The 19,311-nt window shown below is 44.0% G+C and overlaps 1 protein-coding gene across 3 annotated transcripts in view; it reads left to right on the top strand.

The window, feature by feature from the left end:
• The first annotated feature begins 307 nt into the window (after window positions 1-307).
• Window positions 308-19,311, top strand: part of HHIP (hedgehog interacting protein) — a 132,103-nt gene continuing 113,099 nt past the window's right edge. For 2 of the 3 annotated variants that reach the window (XM_060246704.1, XM_060246703.1), the window contains exon 1: window positions 308-620. In XM_060246704.1, the coding sequence (XP_060102687.1) occupies window positions 348-620 (273 nt within the window). In that variant the 5' untranslated portion in view covers window positions 308-347. The remainder of the gene's footprint in view (window positions 621-19,311) is intronic. The other variant, XM_060246702.1, reaches the window with a different exon arrangement.

Below are 19,311 nucleotides of genomic sequence, written 5' to 3'. Positions count from 1 at the left end.
TCCCGTCGGCTGCAGAGGAGGCATCACCCCAGCCAACCTGTCCTCCCTCAACGGCAGCCGTCTTTATATGGAACAAGGAGAAGGGACTTGCTGCTGCCGCCGCCGCAGCCTCCTCCCCCGGCTTCTCCTGCCCGGCGGGAACCCGGTTGGCCCGCAGTTGCGACGCTCTGCGCCCGGCGGGCAGAGCAGCAGCCCTCGCTAACTCTTGCGCGACTTTTGCCCACGTGCCTTGTGGGGGCGCATCCCTCGGCCCCGGCCCCGCTTTTCCCCTTTTTGTTTAAATCGGGTCTCAGCCTCCCTCTCGGCTGGCGTTGGATTGTCACTCCGGCGACGGAGCTCCCCCGGGCATGGTGGCGCTGAAGATGCTCCCGCTCCGCCTGCTCTTGGTGGCCGTGGTCCTCTGCTTCTTCGAGGGGGATGCCAAGTTCGGGGAGAACGGCGCCCGGCGGCGGCGGTGCTTGAACGGCAGCCCCCCACGGCGCCTCAAGAAGCGGGACAGGCGGCTGATGCTTCTCGAGCCCCCCCACGGCGCGGAGCTGACCTGCCGGGGCTTCTACCCTCGCCTGTCCTGCTGCCCCCGGGCTGAGAGCCAAGGCTTGCTGCAGCTGGCCGAGAACAAGGTAGGCAGCAGCCGACTGGGACAGGGGAGGGCCAGCCTCGCGGCGAAGAACGTCCTCAACTGAGGACCGTCCCATTGGGATCCTGGGGCGTGCGGCAGGCGGCTCTGGCCCAAGTGCGCCTCGGCGGCAGCCATGAGGCTGGCTGGGGCATCTCCTGCGCAGAGTTCAGCTCTTGAAGGCAGCGGGCATAGAAGGGGGCAGCGTCTGCTTGGAGTCGCGCCGTTAGAGCCTTGACAGAAGCAAGATGTGATGCTAGAGTCGAGCGGGAGAAATAAGCGATCTTTCCCTGGACCACTTGCTGTTTGTGTTGGCGCTGGTTTGCTTCGCAGTTAGCAGCATGGTTTCTTCTTAGGTACAGGCTTCTGGTACAGGGTGCTCCATTGCCTCCTGGTCTCTTCCAGGATCAAGCGAGTGGTGTATTAACACGTGTTAGTTTAGGAACATGTAGGTGTGTGTGTCATATTTCTCACTTGGAGGACTTCCAGAGTCTTGGTGTTAGCCCTGTAAAACGCAGCAGTTCAAGAGAAACATGCTAGTAAATTCAGGGATGTAGTTGCAAGAAACTGCTAGTGATGACTTGAGAGAATGGGAGTGAAGCAGCATCTTAAAATTCTTGGCACTGTTCAGTAGTTAGGGTAGAAAGAGCAGACCATTTCTTATGAGTTTACAGTCTTTCAAAAAGGATGGAATTAGGGAAAAGAAAGGGATGCATGTGCCACCACACAGACACAATTCTTAGTTTTGTTTCATGAAGCCACACCAGATAGATAGTCCCATTTGAAGAAAAGGAGAAAAAAGGTCTGATTTGCAAGTTGTTTCTTGGTGCATGTGGAATTAAGGTAGACTTTGCACCCCAGGCTGAAGGAGGGGGGGTAGTTGTGGCTGCCAATAAACTATGAAGGGTTTTCTTGGAACATGTTCATGCACCCTGGCTGCAGTGAAACTGTAAATTAAGGTGGCGGTGGTTTCCCGTTTATTTTTTCTGAGGGTAGAAAAGTGTGTATGATTCTCTCCGCATGTTTGGTCAGGAAACTTCAGTAGCAGATGGTGATTTGGAGAGCAGATGATGCCCGAACGTGGCAAACTTTTGTGAGCTCTTTCACTGATTAAGTCAGTCCTCTGGAAAGAAAAGAGAAGCGGGAAAGGGGACTTCACAAAGTTATTCCACTACAAGCTTGGGATGGGATAAAAGCATATCGTGGCTGTCACTGATTTCTTTCAGAGTGAATAAGCAAGGAGTCTCTAGCCTTCTTTTTTGCATCTCACACTGTGACAAGTTCCAGGTTTTATTGAGTTGCAATGGAGGGAGGAGAGCTCCTCTCCCTGAGACTTGTTACAATAACTGACATTCTAGGCATCTTAGAATAAGAAGGATGCCTTTTTATGGGGCTATTACTTGCTGTGCTCCACTGTGTTAGTGTTGTAAGTTTTCAGACTGCTTTAATCAGAACAGCAATGTGAAGTGTTGGATCTGGGGAGGGAAACATGATGAATAAATGTCATTGAGAATCACTGCACGTGAAATAAACAATCAGGTGTCTCTCTCTCACTCCCCCCCTTCTCCTCCCCCAGCTTTTAGGTTTAATTAAGAATTCCTCTGTTACAACACTGCAGTTGTCAAGGTCTGAGAGCGTCTTGGAAAACTTGTGTTTCAGTCTTTCTGGCCCAAGCATAATAAAAAAAAAAATACCCAGCCTGAATCGAATTTTTATGCTCAGTTCACGGTAGATTTCACTCCATTCTCATGTAAACAGCTTCTACGAATCAACATATGTGTCTGGGTGGTATCTCTCACTTTGTTTTGTAACAAAAAGCCATATTGCATCATTTAATTTGCTCAAGTCATGCAAATAGGAAAAAAATCAATAGGACAAAAAGGGGTCGACTTATCCTCCTGCCCACTAAACTGCTGCCCACACACAGAGTCCTGTTGCTTATGGCAAAAGAATAACAACAACACCATTGTGTTTGTTGGTTGGTTCGCTAATGGGTGAAACTGGAGAACATCATTCTCCAGCTCTGTCCAAATGTTCATGCCTTTTGAGGGAGCATTTGTCCTGTCGCCTCTGTTCCCAGATGAGTGAGAGCTGTCTTTGCTGCAGGGATTTCAGCGAAGGAAATTCTATTCTTACCAGATGCAGCAGAAGTTTGGGTGAATATTTTCTCCGCATGTTTGGCCAGAGGTAGTGTTGGTAAAGCTCCTGTATGGTAATCGCACTAGACTGCACACTAACTACATTCAGATAACCTTCTAAAGACTTTCACCGAAACCCACAAAAACCAAAGCAAAGCTGGAAAGAAAAATGTCCTTAGTTTACCCTGTTAGTAATATCTGGCCTCTGAAGCAGCAGCATCTGCTCTGTGAACTCCCTGGAAGGCTTTGCAATAAATAAGCTCTATGTGATGAGTTAAAGGTGAGATTTCAGACAATGGTTGTATTTTTAGGCAGTACTGAGGCATGATCTCTTCTCGTTCGCTTGTAGTTCAAGATTCTCTTCCTTTTTAAATGCAGTATCTAAAAACATTCTCACAGAAGTGCATGGGGCTTAGTGTACATCATAACATAGCTTTCTGAGCCAGACAACTTATTCTGTATCTCATGTAAATCTTGGTATAAGCATTGTTTTGCGAAACAATTGATCAAAAGCATATCATTAACCCTTTACATTTCAATGGCTGTAGATCTCTCAAACGGGACAGTTTTCAAAGATGTACCATTTTTAGTGCACAGGACACATAATGGGTAGCTTTTTCATGCAGTATGCATATATTAGATTTAGAGACAGCAGACTCTGAACAGGGCTCCAAGAAGCACATTCTGGAAGGGCTCCAAGAAGCACATTCTTATGTCTTTGATGTGACACAGCACTTACGATACATTCATCCACAGACAAGGACAAGTATCATAAAGAAGCAAGGTGTTTCAGCAGTCTTTAGAAGTAGTCATGCATGCTCAGCAGACATTTCTAATTACAAATAGCCTTTTGGGTTAAGACTACATTTGTCATTTCTGGGCAATTTTATAGTCAAATTATTGATCTGAATTTAGAGTGGAAACTTTGCCAGCCTCTCAAGTACTGCAAAGATGCAATAGAGAACACTGCTTCAGTACACAGACATGAGATGACACAGTGTCTCCCGCCCCCTCCCCTTTTTTGCCATGATGTCACTGATACTTTATTCTGGTATCTGGCTTATGCCCTGTTCCTCAATGGATTCGCTAAACTCATGAGCAAATAATGCAATATTAACATTTGGCTTTGGGTGTTATTTTAATAAGTTTTCTTACAAGATATTGTACACTAGGGTCCTCTCTACCTTAGACAGGTTGGCAGCTGAGGCTGTCAGTGAATGGGTGAAAAGTAATTGTTTTCAAGTGCGCTCTTTTACAATCATTTGTTTGCTCTGGTTCTTTCTTGAACAAAAGCTATTGTTGAGCACATTCAGCTAAACAAATAACTCGTCTTGGGATCCCTTTAACAGCTGCCTTGGTACAATGATCTATTTACATATTGTCCTAAAATTGAAACTGAACTTCTTAATGACATAATCTAGCCCCATAATACCAAAGAAACATATGTTCAAACTAGCAGCTGAACAACTTCACAGGCATTCTGTTTTGAAAAAATAATTGCTTGTATATTGAATACTGTGTAATGTTCTTAAAGCATTACTGTGATATCAGCACCAGTTCCTCTCACCTGTTCATGCTCATCATACAAAATGGAGCAGGCCAGATATTTTTGTAAAGGTGAAAGAAATTTGTGTCTCTTTCAATGTAATCCTAAGAAGACTTAGATCCTTTTAAGCTCACTGACTTCATTCAATTTACAAGGGTGTAACTTTGCTTATGATTGCAATGTCTGTATATGTTTTCCCTTCACAATATATTTTCTCATGCTAAGTAGACATCTAATCTGTCTTTTCCTGGCTTCAGCTTTCTATGGATGGAAATTAAAGGATGAGTTTACAGATGTCACAGATCAGCTTTCAATAAGTATACTAAGTACTAAGTAGGGTGCTGTAAAGTGTGGGTGTATTTCTCACAGCGCTCATAAGGCAGTATAATTTGATAGTTTTGCATATAGCTTTGAAAAACAAAAAAGGCTGTGAGTTGAACAAATCTTTTTTCTTCCTCCCTTTACACCAAGACATGCTTGTTCTTAAGTGTAGGTTTTACATTTGTGGTACATTTACCCCTAATAAGCCTTATTATCATACCCAAGTCAGATTTGCCTGTCAGTGAAGCCAAGAATTTAATTGAGTTTGTTGGAACTGATGCATCAGAATTGAAACTATGTCCCACCTGTTATATTAGCATAGTATGCAATGTACATATTGGACAGGCACAAGGGCTCGGTTTATAATGGTTATTCATACCTAAACCCAGATTCTCATGTGCTCTTTCTTCTTCCTCCTCTTATGCACTCAGATTTCTTTCCATTTTCTGGGCAAGCCATAATCTTAAATTGCTTGCAAATGATGATGTATATAAGTTTGTTCAGTTTTCATGTAATCATAAGTGATGATTTGCTGAGAAAGCAGAAGGCAATGGAGGAAAACAACACGCAAGGAAGAAGTGAGGAGCCTGTGACATGTTCTCAGTCTTCTAAACAACTGTATGTAGAATTAGGAATGCTACTTCTAAATAAGCAAAAGATAATGTAAGGCAGTGATTCCCACTCTTTTTTAATATGCCTCTTTTTTAACATAAAAAAAATTGTGGACCCTCACATAATGACAATAATTCAGTAGCACTTTTAAATGAATTTCTGTTTTATTAATCACAACAGCATCTGCATACATTTGATCAACAGTAATACTACATAGGTGTGGGACATATTGTGTACTACATATTGTTTATTCTGTCTATAGAAGATATGTTTGCTGATTTATTAAACTAAGGCCGTTTTCCCACTTACCTTACCCCGGAGCGACGTCCCTCTTCACCGCGCTGCGTCTGCGCGGATTTCGCACAAACTGCTGCGCAGCACCAGGAAGAGCCGCGTAGTCCCGGGGCTTTTGCGTCACAAATGTAAACCGCCAAAAAGCAGTTTACATTTGCGATGCAAAAGCCCCGGGACTACGCGGCTCTTCCTGGTGCTGCGCAGCAGTTTGTGCGAAATCTGCGCAGACGCAGCGCGGTGAAGAGGGACGTCGCTCCAGGGTAAGGTAAGTGGGAAAACGGCCTAAGTCATTTAAAGAAATAGTTGGAGCTGTTTTGTAGCTTTCAGAGATTGGAAGTCTGGTTGAAGGGTAGACAGTGCAGACTAGTGGCCTGACACACTATAAGAAAGTTTCATATGTATGTATAGTTTGATTCTGATGAAGATCTTGGTCCCTCAAGGCTGCCCAATGCAGCTCTGGGCCTCCTTGGGATGACAAAGATGTGGAAAGGCCCAGGGAAGCCAACTGATGGGCCCGCATGGGAGCTGCCTCCCAAACTGTGGCTTCTTAGAGGGCCATAGCCAATGTCTTGGTTCAAGGAGTAGGCATTTCTAGCTATCAGTGGAAACCAATATGCCCCATCCAAGATTTCTCATAAGAAGCAATTCTTCCTGCAAGTAAGCAATTAGCACTGAATGGGCCAGAGCACACATGGGCACCTTGGGCTGAGGATGGATTGATGCCACCTTCCAAAATAGGAGCTCAAAGCAGATGGACCCAGTTGTGGGGGCATGGCTGCTATTGAGGCAAGCCCAGGGGGAAGGCACAGCTGGGGGAAGGCAGTAACCTGCCAAACCTCAATAGATTCATGGACCCCTTGGAATAACTCTATAGTTCCCCAGGTGTTCCCTGTCCATAGGCTGGGAGCCAATGACATAAGCTATAGCTCCATCGGAACATTTGCTGGTGGTGTTCAGCCTACCTGACTTCCCTTCCTCACAGCCACTGAGGATGCATAGCCATCATGTTGTCTTGTCATTGGCTCATATAAGAGACCCAGGAAGCTCCTGTGCAATCATGTCTTTAATGTGTGTGTTTCATTGATGGCCTGTCAATAAGGCATGGCAGACAACCTCCGGGAGTGTTGTAGTGCTAGAGGTGCCTTCCTGTTCTTATTAAGTGTCTTAGAGAGTGTGATGTATGGAAGCAGCTTATCAGCTCAATGACTGTGCTATGGAGCAGATGGTCTCAGAACCTACCAGGGGTGGAGCGATCCTAGATTTGGTCCTAAGTAATGCCCAAGACTTGGTGAGAGATGTAAAAGTGATCGCACCGCTTGGGAGCAGTGACCATAACGTTATTGATTTCACCATTTGTATAAATAGAGAGTTGCCCCAAAAGACCGGCACAACCACGTTTAACTTTAAAAGGGGTAAATTCTCTGAGATGAAGAGGCATGTGACGAGGAAACTAAAAGGAAAGGTAAATACAGTCAAAACCCTTGGGGAAGCTTGGAGGCTATTTAAAACTACAATCCTAGAAGCTCAGATAAAATATATACCACAAGTTAGGAAAGACACAAACAGGTATAAGAAAAAGCCTGCATGGTTAACAATGGAAGCTATAAAAGGAAATAGGACTCCTTTAAGTGGTGGAAAGCTAGTCCAAGTGAGATTAATAAAAGGGAACACAGGCTGTGGCAAATCAAATGCACGACTGTGATCAGGCAGGCAAAAAGGGACTATGAGGAGCATATTGCAAAAAAACATAAAGACCAACAATAAAAATTTCTTCAAATATATTAGAAGCAGGAAACCAGCCAGGGAGGCAGTGGGGCCCTTGGATGACCAAGAGGTAAAAGGATTACTGAAGGAGGATAGGGAAATGGCTGAGAAGCTGAATGCATTTTTTGCCTCCGTCTTTCCTATGGAAGATGAGAAGTGTTTGCCCTCTCCAGAACCACTAATTTTGGAAGGGGTGTTGAAAGACCTGAGTCAGATTGAGGTGACAAGAGAGGAGGTCCTACAACTGATAGACAAATTAAAAACTAATAAGTCACCGGGTCCAGATGGCATACATCCAAGAGTTCTGAAAGAACTAAAAGTTGAACTTGTGGATCGTCTGACAAAAATATGTAATCTTTCATTGAAATCTGCCTCCGTTCCTGAGGACTGGAAGGCAGCAAATGTCACCCCGATCTTTAAAAAGGGTTCCAGAGGAGATCTGGGAAATTACAGGCCAGTCAGTCTGACTTCAATACCGGCAAAGTTGGTAGAAACCATTATCAAGCACAGAATGAGTAGGCACATTGATGAACACACGTTCTTGAGGAAGACTCAGCATGGGTTCTGTAAGGGAAGATCTTGCCTCACTAACCTGTTACAGTTCTTTGAGGGGATGAACAAGCATGTGGACAAAGGGGACCCAATAGATGTTGTTTACCTTGACTTCCAGAAAGCTTTTGATAAAGTTCCTCATCAAAGGCTCCTTAGTAAGCTCAAGAGTTATGGAGTAAAAGGACAGGTCCTCTTGTGGATCAAAAACTGGCTAATTAATAGGAAGCAGAGAGTGAGTATAAATGGGCAGTCTTCGCAGTGGAAGACTGTAAACAGTGGGGTGCTGCAGGGCTCAGTACTGGGTCCCATGCTCTTTAACTTGTTCATAAATGATTTGGAGTTGGGAGTGAGCAGTGAAGTAGCCAAGTTTGCAGATGACACTAAATTGTTCAGGATGGTGAGAACCAGAGAGGATTGTGAGGCACTCCAAAGAGATCTCTTGAGGCTGGGTGAGTGGACATCAACATGGCAGATGAGGTTCAGTTTGGCCAAGTGCAAAGTAATGCACATTGTGGGCAAGAATCCCAGCTACAAATACAAGTTGATGGGGTGTGAACTGGCAGAGACTGACCAAGAGAAAGATCTTGGGGTCGTGGTAGATAACTCACTGAAAATGTCAAGACAGTGTGCGATTGCAATAAAAAAGGCCAACGCCATGCTGGGAATTATTAGAAAGGGAATTGAAAACAAATCAGCCAGTATTATAATGCCCCTGTATAAATCGATGGTGCGATCTCATTTGAAATACTGTGTGCAATTCTGGTCACCGCACCTCAAAAAGGATATTATAGCATTGGAAAAAGTCCAGAAAAGGGCAACTAGAATGATTACAGGGTTGGAAGACTTTCCCTATGAAGAAAGGTTAAAACGCTTGGGGCTCTTTAGCTTGGAGAAACATCGACTGCGGGTTAACATGATAGAGGTTTACAAGATAATGCATGGGATGGAGAAAGTAGAGAAAGAAGTCCTTTTCTCCCTTTCTCACAATACAAGAACTCGTGAGCATTCGATGAAATTGCTGAGCAGTCAGGTTAAAACGGATAAAAGGAAGTACTTCTTCACCCAAAGGGTGATTAACATGTGGAATTCACTGCCATAGGAGGTGGTGGCGGCTACAAGCATAGACAGCTTCAAGAGGGGTTTAGATAAAAATATGGAGCAGAGGTCTATCAGTGGCTATTAGCCACAGTGTGTGTGTGTATAAAAAATTGTTTTGGGCCACTGTGTGACACAGAGTGTTGGACTGGATAGACCATTGGCCTGATCCAACATGGCTTCTCTTATGTTCTTATGACAGGTTCTTGAGGGTTTCCTGCCTGTATTACCTAATACATAGCTATTCCTCTGGAGTGCTTACCCTAAGTGCCCATTTGGAGTGCCATTGATTTCATCGGAACCTGATTTGTTGCTGTAGTATGGAACATGTGTAGGATTGCCAGGTCTTACCTGGCTGCCGGGTTGGGAGCTTTCCTGGCTGTGCAGTGTGATGACATCACCCAAGAGTGATGTAATTGCACTGGGTGTGTTGCACGGGGATGTTCTAGCATTTTGGTTAGAAAACCCTCTATGGTACCACATGATGTGCCTGGCGCAATTGCACCTGGATGTCACTTCCAGGTGACATCACTGTCAGGCATGTCAGACACCCATGGAGCTCTTCAGGGCGGGGCTTACTCCACCGGCCAGTCCTGTGCTGGCAGGTGGTCCTGAAATTGGGGGAAACCCCACCCCCAGTGGGAGGCTAGAAACCCTAAATGTGTGGGAGTATGTAATATCCAAATGCAGTTACATAGAAGCAAGTTTGCTTGAATTAGAATAGACTTCTAAGTATGCTGAAGATCATGTCAAAAATCACATTTCCAGACTCAAGTTTTGTGGAATAAAAGTAGTCCACTGAATACAGCTGCACTGGAATAACAGGGCTGAATACTGAAGATTGCCATTTTATGCAGATTGGCATTTCCAGCCCTTTGCCAGTATATTTCTCTGCCAACGTTGATGGCTAAAGGAATGGGAAATGGAGGAGTTGGCACAAGGGCCCGAGGGGAGCAGAAACATAACTACAGTTAACTACAGGACTTAGGTGTTTAGCTTAGGGCCTCTGACTGTTTCCATGTTACCCTAGAAGCAGTCTGTGTTTATGTTCTGGTAGATTGCCAGTTACCATTGATGACTTGTGCTTAACTGCTGCGTAAAATAGAATTGCCCCATACTCCAAAAAAAGCAATACATTATAAAATCATGGGCGGATCACATGCTGTGTTCAACTAAGAAATCAGTGAAATGTATTACATGGCAAGTGTATTGAAATGGCAGCCTATGACTTCCACATCTCAGCGCATCATCATATCTTTTCCCTGCCTGTAGCTCCCTGCCTCATCTTGGACAGCAGCAACTCCTCTCTTCTGGGCACTGGCTTGCTTTGTTATTGTTTTTCTTTTTTCTCATAGAAGCTAATTAGCTTTCCTTGTCCATGCCCTGCTGTTCCTGGGGCCAAGCATGGCATCAGCAGCTGCTTATACAGTCTACCCTGGGGAAAACTGAGATCTTGCTCCTAGCTAGAGATACACATATGGATGTCACTTATAGCAAACTGTATACCTTTTTTTGTAATCTAGCAGGATGTACATTTTGAGGATTTTTGCAAGCAACCATGACAACCCCGATTATGTATTTGTCTCCTAACACTCAGAAAAATAATAGGAAAGCAAGGTCAGGTTGAAGGGAACAGCTTCTTTTTTAAAAGAATGAAAGGTGCTCTGTGTGTGTGTAGGGGTACTTTACCTATTTATATAATAGCAGCATGTGGCCTCATGTGTGGATATCTAAATCCATAGATTGGAGTCTCAGGAACATTTTCCTGCAAACTTGGAGATCCCCCCTGCTCAAGTTTGCAGAATAATTTAAAAAATACATGTATTGGGGGGAGGGTTAATATTAGCTATGAATCAGGAAAACAAATAGTGGCGAATGCACGGAACCACTTTGGATCTAGCTGCAGTGGCAGCAGACTCCAGGAACCATGCCAGGATTCTCTCTGGGCCTGGCTGCAGCATTGGTAGATACCAAGAGCCACACTAGGAGCTGCTCCATATGTGGCAGCAGAGGTAGATGCCAGGAGTTACTCTGGACCTAGTGGCAGTGGCAGACATCAGGAGCTGCTCCAGCATGGCCATGATGACAGGAGACATTGGGAACCACTTGGAGTTGCCATTTTGCTAGTGAGAAACTGAAAGTAATAGAGAGTGGTTTGCTAAAGACTAACAATTCGATTTATGGCATTTATTTGTTTACTTAAATATTTCTATCCCACTTTTGTCTCACAGAAGAGACTTCAAGCACTGCAAAATGAAATACACATGAAAACACAATTTAAACAAATATATATATACAACCCAGCAGCTCCACAGTACGCATACTGCAGTTCATGTGCCACAAGAATGTCTCTGGTTGGTGCTGATTTCGCAGGCACAGCTCACACAGGGCTACAGGTCTTACTTCAGTGACACAGATGTTCCCAATTTGGTTTGCATACTTCCTGATATGTATCTCCATTTCTGAACTGCTACACTACACTATTTCTATGTATCGGCTATGTAAATTTGTAGCATGACTCCAGTCAGAATAGTTAGTTACAGTTCCAATACCTGTTTCACAAAGGATATCACAGAGATGAAAAAGATGGGAACAAGGCAGCTAAAATGTTGAAGATGGTCCTCGAAGAAGAAAAGCTAAAGTATCTGGGTCTCTGAGTTTGGAAAGAAAGATAACAGAAGGGCAGATACAATAGAGGTTTGTAAACTGATCAACAGCGTAGACAAAAGCCAACTGAAAGACATTTTTCTCCTTCATAACGCCAGTATTTGGTCACCAGATGGTTGGTAGATTCAGGAGAAACCAAAGGAAGTACTGTTTCATATAATATATCATTAAGACTGATTTCCTATTTACAGTTATGTGCAAGGAGACACCATCAAACACACTGGGACTTATTTCTGAGTACGCATGCATAGGATTGGGTTGCAGCTTACGGAAAATTTATTTATTTATTAGACTTAATTAATTGCTCCACCCTGGCTCACACCAGGCTCTGGGCAACACACATCAGAATATAAAGTGCTTACAGTTAAAACAAGAAAAACATTCAGCTAAAACACCTTATAAACTCCCAGATGGTGGCTTATTAATTTCTTCTGTTCCATCATGTTGGGGAGGAGCTCCAAGGGGTGATGTGCCTGCTCAGCTACCGTCACTGTCCATTTCTTGACTGAAAGGCATTTTTCTTCCTCATAATGCCAGAACCTGGTCACCAGGTGGCTGGTAGAAATATGGTGATAGCCATTGGCTCAGTCAGATTCGTAGAAGTTAAGTCTATCAATAGTTAATCACTGCATCTGGATGACGCTTCCGTCCTAGACCCTTGCCAGTCTGGCTTTCGCCCGGGCCATGGGATGGAGACAGTACTGGTCGCCCTGGTAGATGATCTCCAGCGGCATCTGGATCGGGGTGGCGTGGCGGTGCTGATGCTGTTAGACCTGTTGGCCGCGTTCGACACGGTCGACCATCGGCTACTGACCCGCTGCCTCGCCGATGTAGGGGTTAGGGGGTCAGCCCTACAATGGCTCTCCTCCTTCCTCGAAGATCGGGGACAAAGGGTGGCAATCGGGGGCAAGCTGTCCGAGAGGTGCACACTAAATTGTGGGATGCCTCAGGGAGCAGTTCTTTCACTGATGCTATTTAATATCTATATGCACCCCCTTGCCCAGATTGCCAGGAGATATGGGCTTGGGTGCCATCAGTATGCGGATGACACCCAGCTCTATCTGCTAATGGACGGCCAGCCTGACTGCGTCCCAGAGAACTTAGACCTGGCTCTGCAGGCTATGGCAACCTGGTTAAGGCTGAGTGGGCTGAAACTGAATCCAGCGAAGACAGAAGTTTTTTGCCTAGGTTGGGGCGCTCGGGGAGGGGAAATACCTCTCCCGGTGTTTGACGGGGCGCCGCTGAAAGCGGCGTGCCGGGTCAGGAGCCTGGGAGTTTTACTGGAGCCTTCATTATCAATGGAGGTCCAGATAGCAGCCACTGCCAAGTCAGCCTTTTTCCATCTGAGGCGGGCAAGGCAGCTGGCTCCCTTTCTAGAGCGTCAGGATCTGGCAACGGTGATTCATGCAACGGTCACCTCGAGACTGGACTACTGTAATGCCCTCTACATGGGGCTGCCTTTGTACCGAACCCGGAAACTGCAGCTGGTGCAGAACGCGGCGGCTAGATTGCTGTTGGGGCTCCCAAAGTGGGAGCTCATACGGCCGGGGCTGCGCGAACTGCACTGGCTGCCAGTTGTATACCGGATTCGCTACAAAGTGCTGGTTATTACCTTTAAAGCCCTATATGGCCGAGGACCTGCCTACCTTAGGGACCGTCTCTCCCCATATGAACCCCAGAGAGCACTGAGGTCAGCTGGGAAAAACCTGCTGACTATTCCTGGGCCGAAAGAGGTGAAGCTACAAAGCACCCACGACCGGGCTTTCTCTACTATGGCTCCACGCCTATGGAACCAACTTCCAGAGGAAATGCGGGCCCTGCGGGATCTTGAACAGTTCCACAGGGCCTGCAAGACTATCCTCTTTTGATTGGCCTTCACAGACCAAGAGGGTAACTACTAAAGAATTCGCCTTTGTAAATAGCACCAGCATACTTTTATCAATTTTAGAATTTTAATAGATTTTAATTAAATTGTTAATGTAATTTTTGTGTAATTATTTGTATAACTAATGTATGGAATTTTGTTGTTAGCCGCCCTGAGCCTGCTTCGGCGGGGAGGGCGGGATATAAATAAAAATTGTTGTTGTTGTTGTTGCATCAGCTAAATGGAACTTGTGTGTTCCATGGGATATTCAGGAGATGACTGTTGCCTTTATGCCCTCCTTGCGAGTTTCCCAGATGCAACTGGGTGGTAAGAGTTATAACCTTATGGTTACAAGCTCACTGGGCACTGCCTAGAGATGACAAAATCATGATGCTGTATCTCTTACCACAATAGGGGCTGACCATCTGAATGCTGTTCTGCTTACTAGTAAAAAAAAAGTAAAGATAGTCCCTTGTGCAAGCACCAATCATTTCCGACTCTGGGGACATTGCATCACAACGTTTTCATGGCGGACTTTTTACGGGGTGGTTTGCCATTGCCTTCCCCAGTCATTTACACTTTACACCAAGCAAGCTGGGTACTCATTTTAATGACCTCGGAAGAATGGAAGGCTGAATCAACCTTGAGCTGGCTACCTGAACCCAGCTTCTGTCAGGATTGAACTCAGGTTGTGAGCAGAGCTTGGACTGCAGTACTGCAGCTTTACCATTCTGCACCATGGGGCTCCTCTGCTTACTAAGGGCACCTCTTTTGAACTGTGAAGACAGCTCCTGTCTTTAAGCCAGCTTTTTACTTATTTATTACAGGCTCCTTTCTCATTGAGACTCATAATGCTATCCTAAGCAGAACTGCACTCTTCAAAGTCCATTAAAGTCAATGCACACAGAAGAATATTACTTTTTAAGATTGCACCATCAAGGTGGATTACACAGTGTAAAACAAGGTAATCAGATAGCATAAGACAATGTAATCAAACAGCATAAGACAAACAATGTAATTGGCCTAGGATCACAAAAATTAGAAACAGTCTTAAAAAAAGATCAGACATGATATATCATGAACAATGCACAAAATAATGGAATTATGAAAATATCAAATAATGCAATAAGAGCCAGACAATACAATAAACCATAGAATCAACGACAATGTATAATGTAGCTGAAAGAGAATATGGCTCCCTGAAGGGGGCAGTGCTTTACAACTATGGGCTGTTTTAAAAAATAATCTCTGTTAATGCTTCTGTTAATTCTTAGGAAATGCTTTAAAATGCCCTGTCCTACCATTAAACTAGGTATCCTTGTGCCAAGACAGTCCCAGTGACTTCAGTGCAATTTCACTGGCACAAATTCATTAAAGCCCCTGACTGTTTAATTACTTAGCACAATGAAACATACTTTCTGATCGGACTTGACACCAAGTTTTATGTGATCTCCATCAGCCCAGTAAAAAGTGATGCATTGAAAATTATGTTACCAAACTTTGGGATCTTGGAAGAGTCATGATACAATATGCACTAATTATGGGCTGAATCTGAACTGAATTCAGTTACAGAACTGAACTTGGCATAGAGAATGCTTAATTCAAGCAGAATGAATGGAGTAATGTGGCGAAAAATTACTGTACTCTTTCCAAAAGAACTGCTCAGTGTGACGTTATAAGGATTGAAACACTACATATCCCAAATACTCCATGGTCTGAGAAACGTTAATAAGTTGTGAATATCAAATTGATTCTAGGTTGTAAACTCTTCCAGAATGTGGAATATGGCTGGAACATTACCCATGTTAAATTTTCTGGAGGGAAAAACATAAATCTCACATAAGCATGCATAAATCAGTGGAAGGCTGTATGCAGTTCCAAGGTTACAAAGTTTGTAACTTAAAATGATTAGGATATGCAGTTTCCTAAACTTACTCACTTTTCATGGTTCATCTTTCGAAAGTTCTGTGTCCAGTTAGTGAATGGGCAAATATTACATCTGCAAACTATAAAATGACTTAGCGTACAAAAAGCTGGGGATATTTTTCTTTTTTGAGAAATATATCATCCATAACATAAGAAGTGTGATTCTTTATGTGTGACAAATATAATAAAGATATACATCTTAACTGAGTAAAAATTAATAGGATCACACCATTTATGGGAGCAAGTAAAATATTGTCTTCTGGTCCTTCTAAAAATACAACTACCTTTTCACTGCAGGATTTTTAATATGAAATTGTTTATTTTGGAGGTTTATGCAGAACTAAGATGTCCAGCTTCTATATTCTTGGCAGAACTACACTTCTCTCCAGTTGTCCAAGGGGCCAGAGAGTCCCACATAAAGATGGTTCTAGCTACCTGTAAGGGTTTTATACAGAACACATATACAATGTAAAGAAGGATGGGGCCAGACATGACTTCTATTTAGGATTGTGTGAACCTGAGGGAATCCTTCTCTTATCTTAAAAGCAATGTCATTGCAGATCACATGCATGCATGCGCATACACACACACACACCAGATCGAGTGACCTTTTTGGCTGATGTATTGGCAGCGGCAGCCACCACCAGCAGAAGGAAGAAGGGAGGGGGAGAAATGGAGCTGGCAAGGATGGGGGAGGGGAGCTGGCAGCTTCTTACCATATTGTTCCTTCTGTTTTACCAGTATTAGCAAAGTTTGTCATAAACTGGCAAAGCAGATAATGTCTTGCAAAGTCTTCTGATTTGATCTGGCTGTTCAGGTTCTGTATGGCTTATTATAATTAACTTTGATATAATCATCTCTAGGCATGAATTTTAATAAGCATTATAGATTTTGAGATGCTACATTTGAAGGGATGAGAAATCCAATTTTCTCTCCCTCTTCTTCTCACTTCTGCCTCTAGCTAGGCCTGGTCCATGGCCACACCCCCTGACTTTTCATCCATGCCCCACAAGTGTATGCCCGCCAGTTGGCTCTCCAAGACCTCCCAGAGAGCTGACTGGCTGAGACACAGTGAGGTGCCAGGGCAGGCCATTGGAGAATGGCCTGCCCTGGTGCCTTAGTGCACATTGCTCAGACTGGCGAGAGGCTAAGTGGCAGGGCAGCATCTGGCTGTCTCCTCTTCAGAGATTAATTTGTGGTGACATCACCATATTGGAGAAGGGACATGGCCCTCCCAAAAGAAATTCCACAGTCCCCAGAAGCCAGATTTTCTGGTTATGGGACTGAGCTCACAATGTGAGTTCTTGCTTATACCCCCCACCCACTGCATCTGGCTCCAGCTTGCCCTCCTCCAGGTTGATGGCCACTGCCACATTGTTGAGCACTGTTTTGGGCTACTACAGTAAGCAGGGATAGATGGGTGGATTATAGTATCTTCATGTTTACAGGCATTACTATTAGCGTCTGGGAGTTTATCCCAAAATTCTTTTTTAAATCATTACCATGAATGACCCTTTGTTGTTAGACACAGGGGTGCTTAAATTTGTTTTTTAGACTTAATGCATATATCTGCATTCTGTTTATGTCTGCATTTGATTCTGCTTAGGAGACGCATGCTTGGAAACTGTGGCAGTCCATCTGGGTGAGGGTGGGGCAAGGAGCTGGCTTTGGAGAGTAATCCAGAGCCAGTCAGAGGCGAATGGATGGAACCAGAGCTACAATGGGGTGGGGTATTCTTGTCCATACCCATGATGGTAGCTTTAAGGGCCAAAGTGGAAGATGTGTGAACTTGCCATTTGGCCTAATGAGAGTTTCCTTACTCCCTTTATGTCTCTACTCATACATTATGGGAAACTGTTAGGGAGGCTGCGGAGGGAAGGAAAATAGCTTCAGAGGATATTGCATGGCCATACCGCCTCTCTTTTAAACTACAAGGTGACATTCCTTGTTATCGCCCGCTGGTTTGTGGTGGAGGAAAGCCTTTTACAACTGCAAGGTTTATCTTCCGTATCTCAGGGATCACCATAGCATGCAGAAACCCACTGTAATTTTATCTGTGATGGTCAGTGTATTATAGTTACTTCAAAGGAAGATGACCCCTTTAATAATGTTATACATGCATGACATGCAAGATTATTATTGGACAAAACTATAACTTATATGCAGGACTTTTTTTGAGCAGGAATGCACAGGAACACTGATTTGGTGTCAGGGGTATGGCCTAATATGCAATTGAGTTTCTGCCAGACTTTTTCTGCAAAAAAAAATGAAGGTGGCACCAGAGGGTGTGGGCTAATATGTAAATGAGTTCTTGCTGGGCAGGAACCCTGCTTATATGCAAATGTAAGGTGATCCCCTCTTTTTTGATAGCATACTTTAGGGGAAAATATTCTTGCCTCTGACTAAATACTTTATCTTCATGTGGGATCTCCAGTTTACTAAAGGGGCAGTGACAAATGGTAGTGTCAATGCACTACTGAACAGCTAGCCATTACGACAGGCTGTATATATTTCCTTCTGTATTTCAGTGATCTTTTCATGTTGTGCTCTCATTTCTTTTTCTGCCTTTCTTTTGGCTCATCTGCTGTGATGTCACAGGTTAGTCTTCACAATCAGAGGTGTCATGGCTGGCTGCTTTTGTCTTACCTGCTCCAGTCTTAAAAATAATTGGGTCAGGCATCTATCTGCTAATGAAACTGGAGATTCTGGAATGTCAGCCTTTGTTACATTCAGCTGTATAAGATATTCGTGGACCCAGTGATCTTACAAAGGATACTTTATATGTGCAGTCACTTGAGAAATGCCAGAGGCTGTGGTGGAAACATATATTGGCTTAGATCCTGACTACCAATCTAGTGGGCAGAAGGATTTCTGTTAGTGGAGTGTGACTTTTCCATATTCCTCTCTCTCCAAGAACAGGGTTTCAGGAGCATTTCAAGCTTCCACAACCATAAGAGGGAAATGTAGGAAAATCACACTTTGTGAGTGGAACTCTTTCTGTTCATGGGAACAGTAATTGGGATCCAGTCTAGTGTGACATATGTTGAAAATGGTAATATACTTGCAGCCTGCAGTAATAGGAATGGGAAAGTATTGCACTCAGAGCAGATTTTAAATCTATTTTCTTCTGGATTTATATGGTAATAGCTGAATTTATACAAAACTTCCCTTAATTGTCAATATTAATGTTTAGGAAGCCTCAGTGAAAGTTACCAGAAGAAAGGAAAAAAACCCATATTGATTCATTCTGTTCCATTGGTTTCAAAACATACTCCATCCATAGTTCACAGAGGGCAATTCTTGCAATTACCTTCAACCAAAAGAGCAGCATTTACTTCCATTCCTGGCATGGGGTTTGCACCTCTGGAAGGCCCCCAGCCTACTCATTCTTCAGGTTATGGCTGTTTTGAGGTGAGAATAACCGGCCAACCACAAACATCAGGCAGGTGCTGCATTGGAGAATGGTGCTTATAAGCCACAAGTGGCATGAAAGAGCCACATGTGGATCCTGAGCCACTGATGAGTATCATTGTTTTGAAATTAAATGTCCATCTTTGAGCATAGGATTGTAGCCTAAATAGATGGATCTCCCTGGATTTATGGGAACACATTTCAGGACTGGTGAGGAGGGAGGCACAATGTGTCCTATGTCATTTTTATATTGTCACAAGAGTGCAAAGAACTTGCAGAAGAGAAGCAAGAACCTCTTATCATCACCTATTGCTACCTTCCCTTCTCCACCATCCTACAAAACCCTCTGCAGTGATTCTAGAAAAGTCCAAGAGACAACAGGTCTCTTTCATTTCTCTGCCTTCTTGCACTGTTGTCTTCAGTTATCAATGTCTTCGACAAGAGGATACTTTGATTGCCCTACTTTTTTCAGCATATGGGCACATCTTGGCAGAGAAGGGAAGCC

Source organism: Heteronotia binoei, chromosome 9 (genome assembly GCF_032191835.1).
Source record: "Heteronotia binoei isolate CCM8104 ecotype False Entrance Well chromosome 9, APGP_CSIRO_Hbin_v1, whole genome shotgun sequence".
Taxonomy (NCBI): domain Eukaryota; kingdom Metazoa; phylum Chordata; class Lepidosauria; order Squamata; family Gekkonidae; genus Heteronotia; species Heteronotia binoei.
This window is presented reverse-complemented; position numbering and strand designations above follow the sequence as displayed.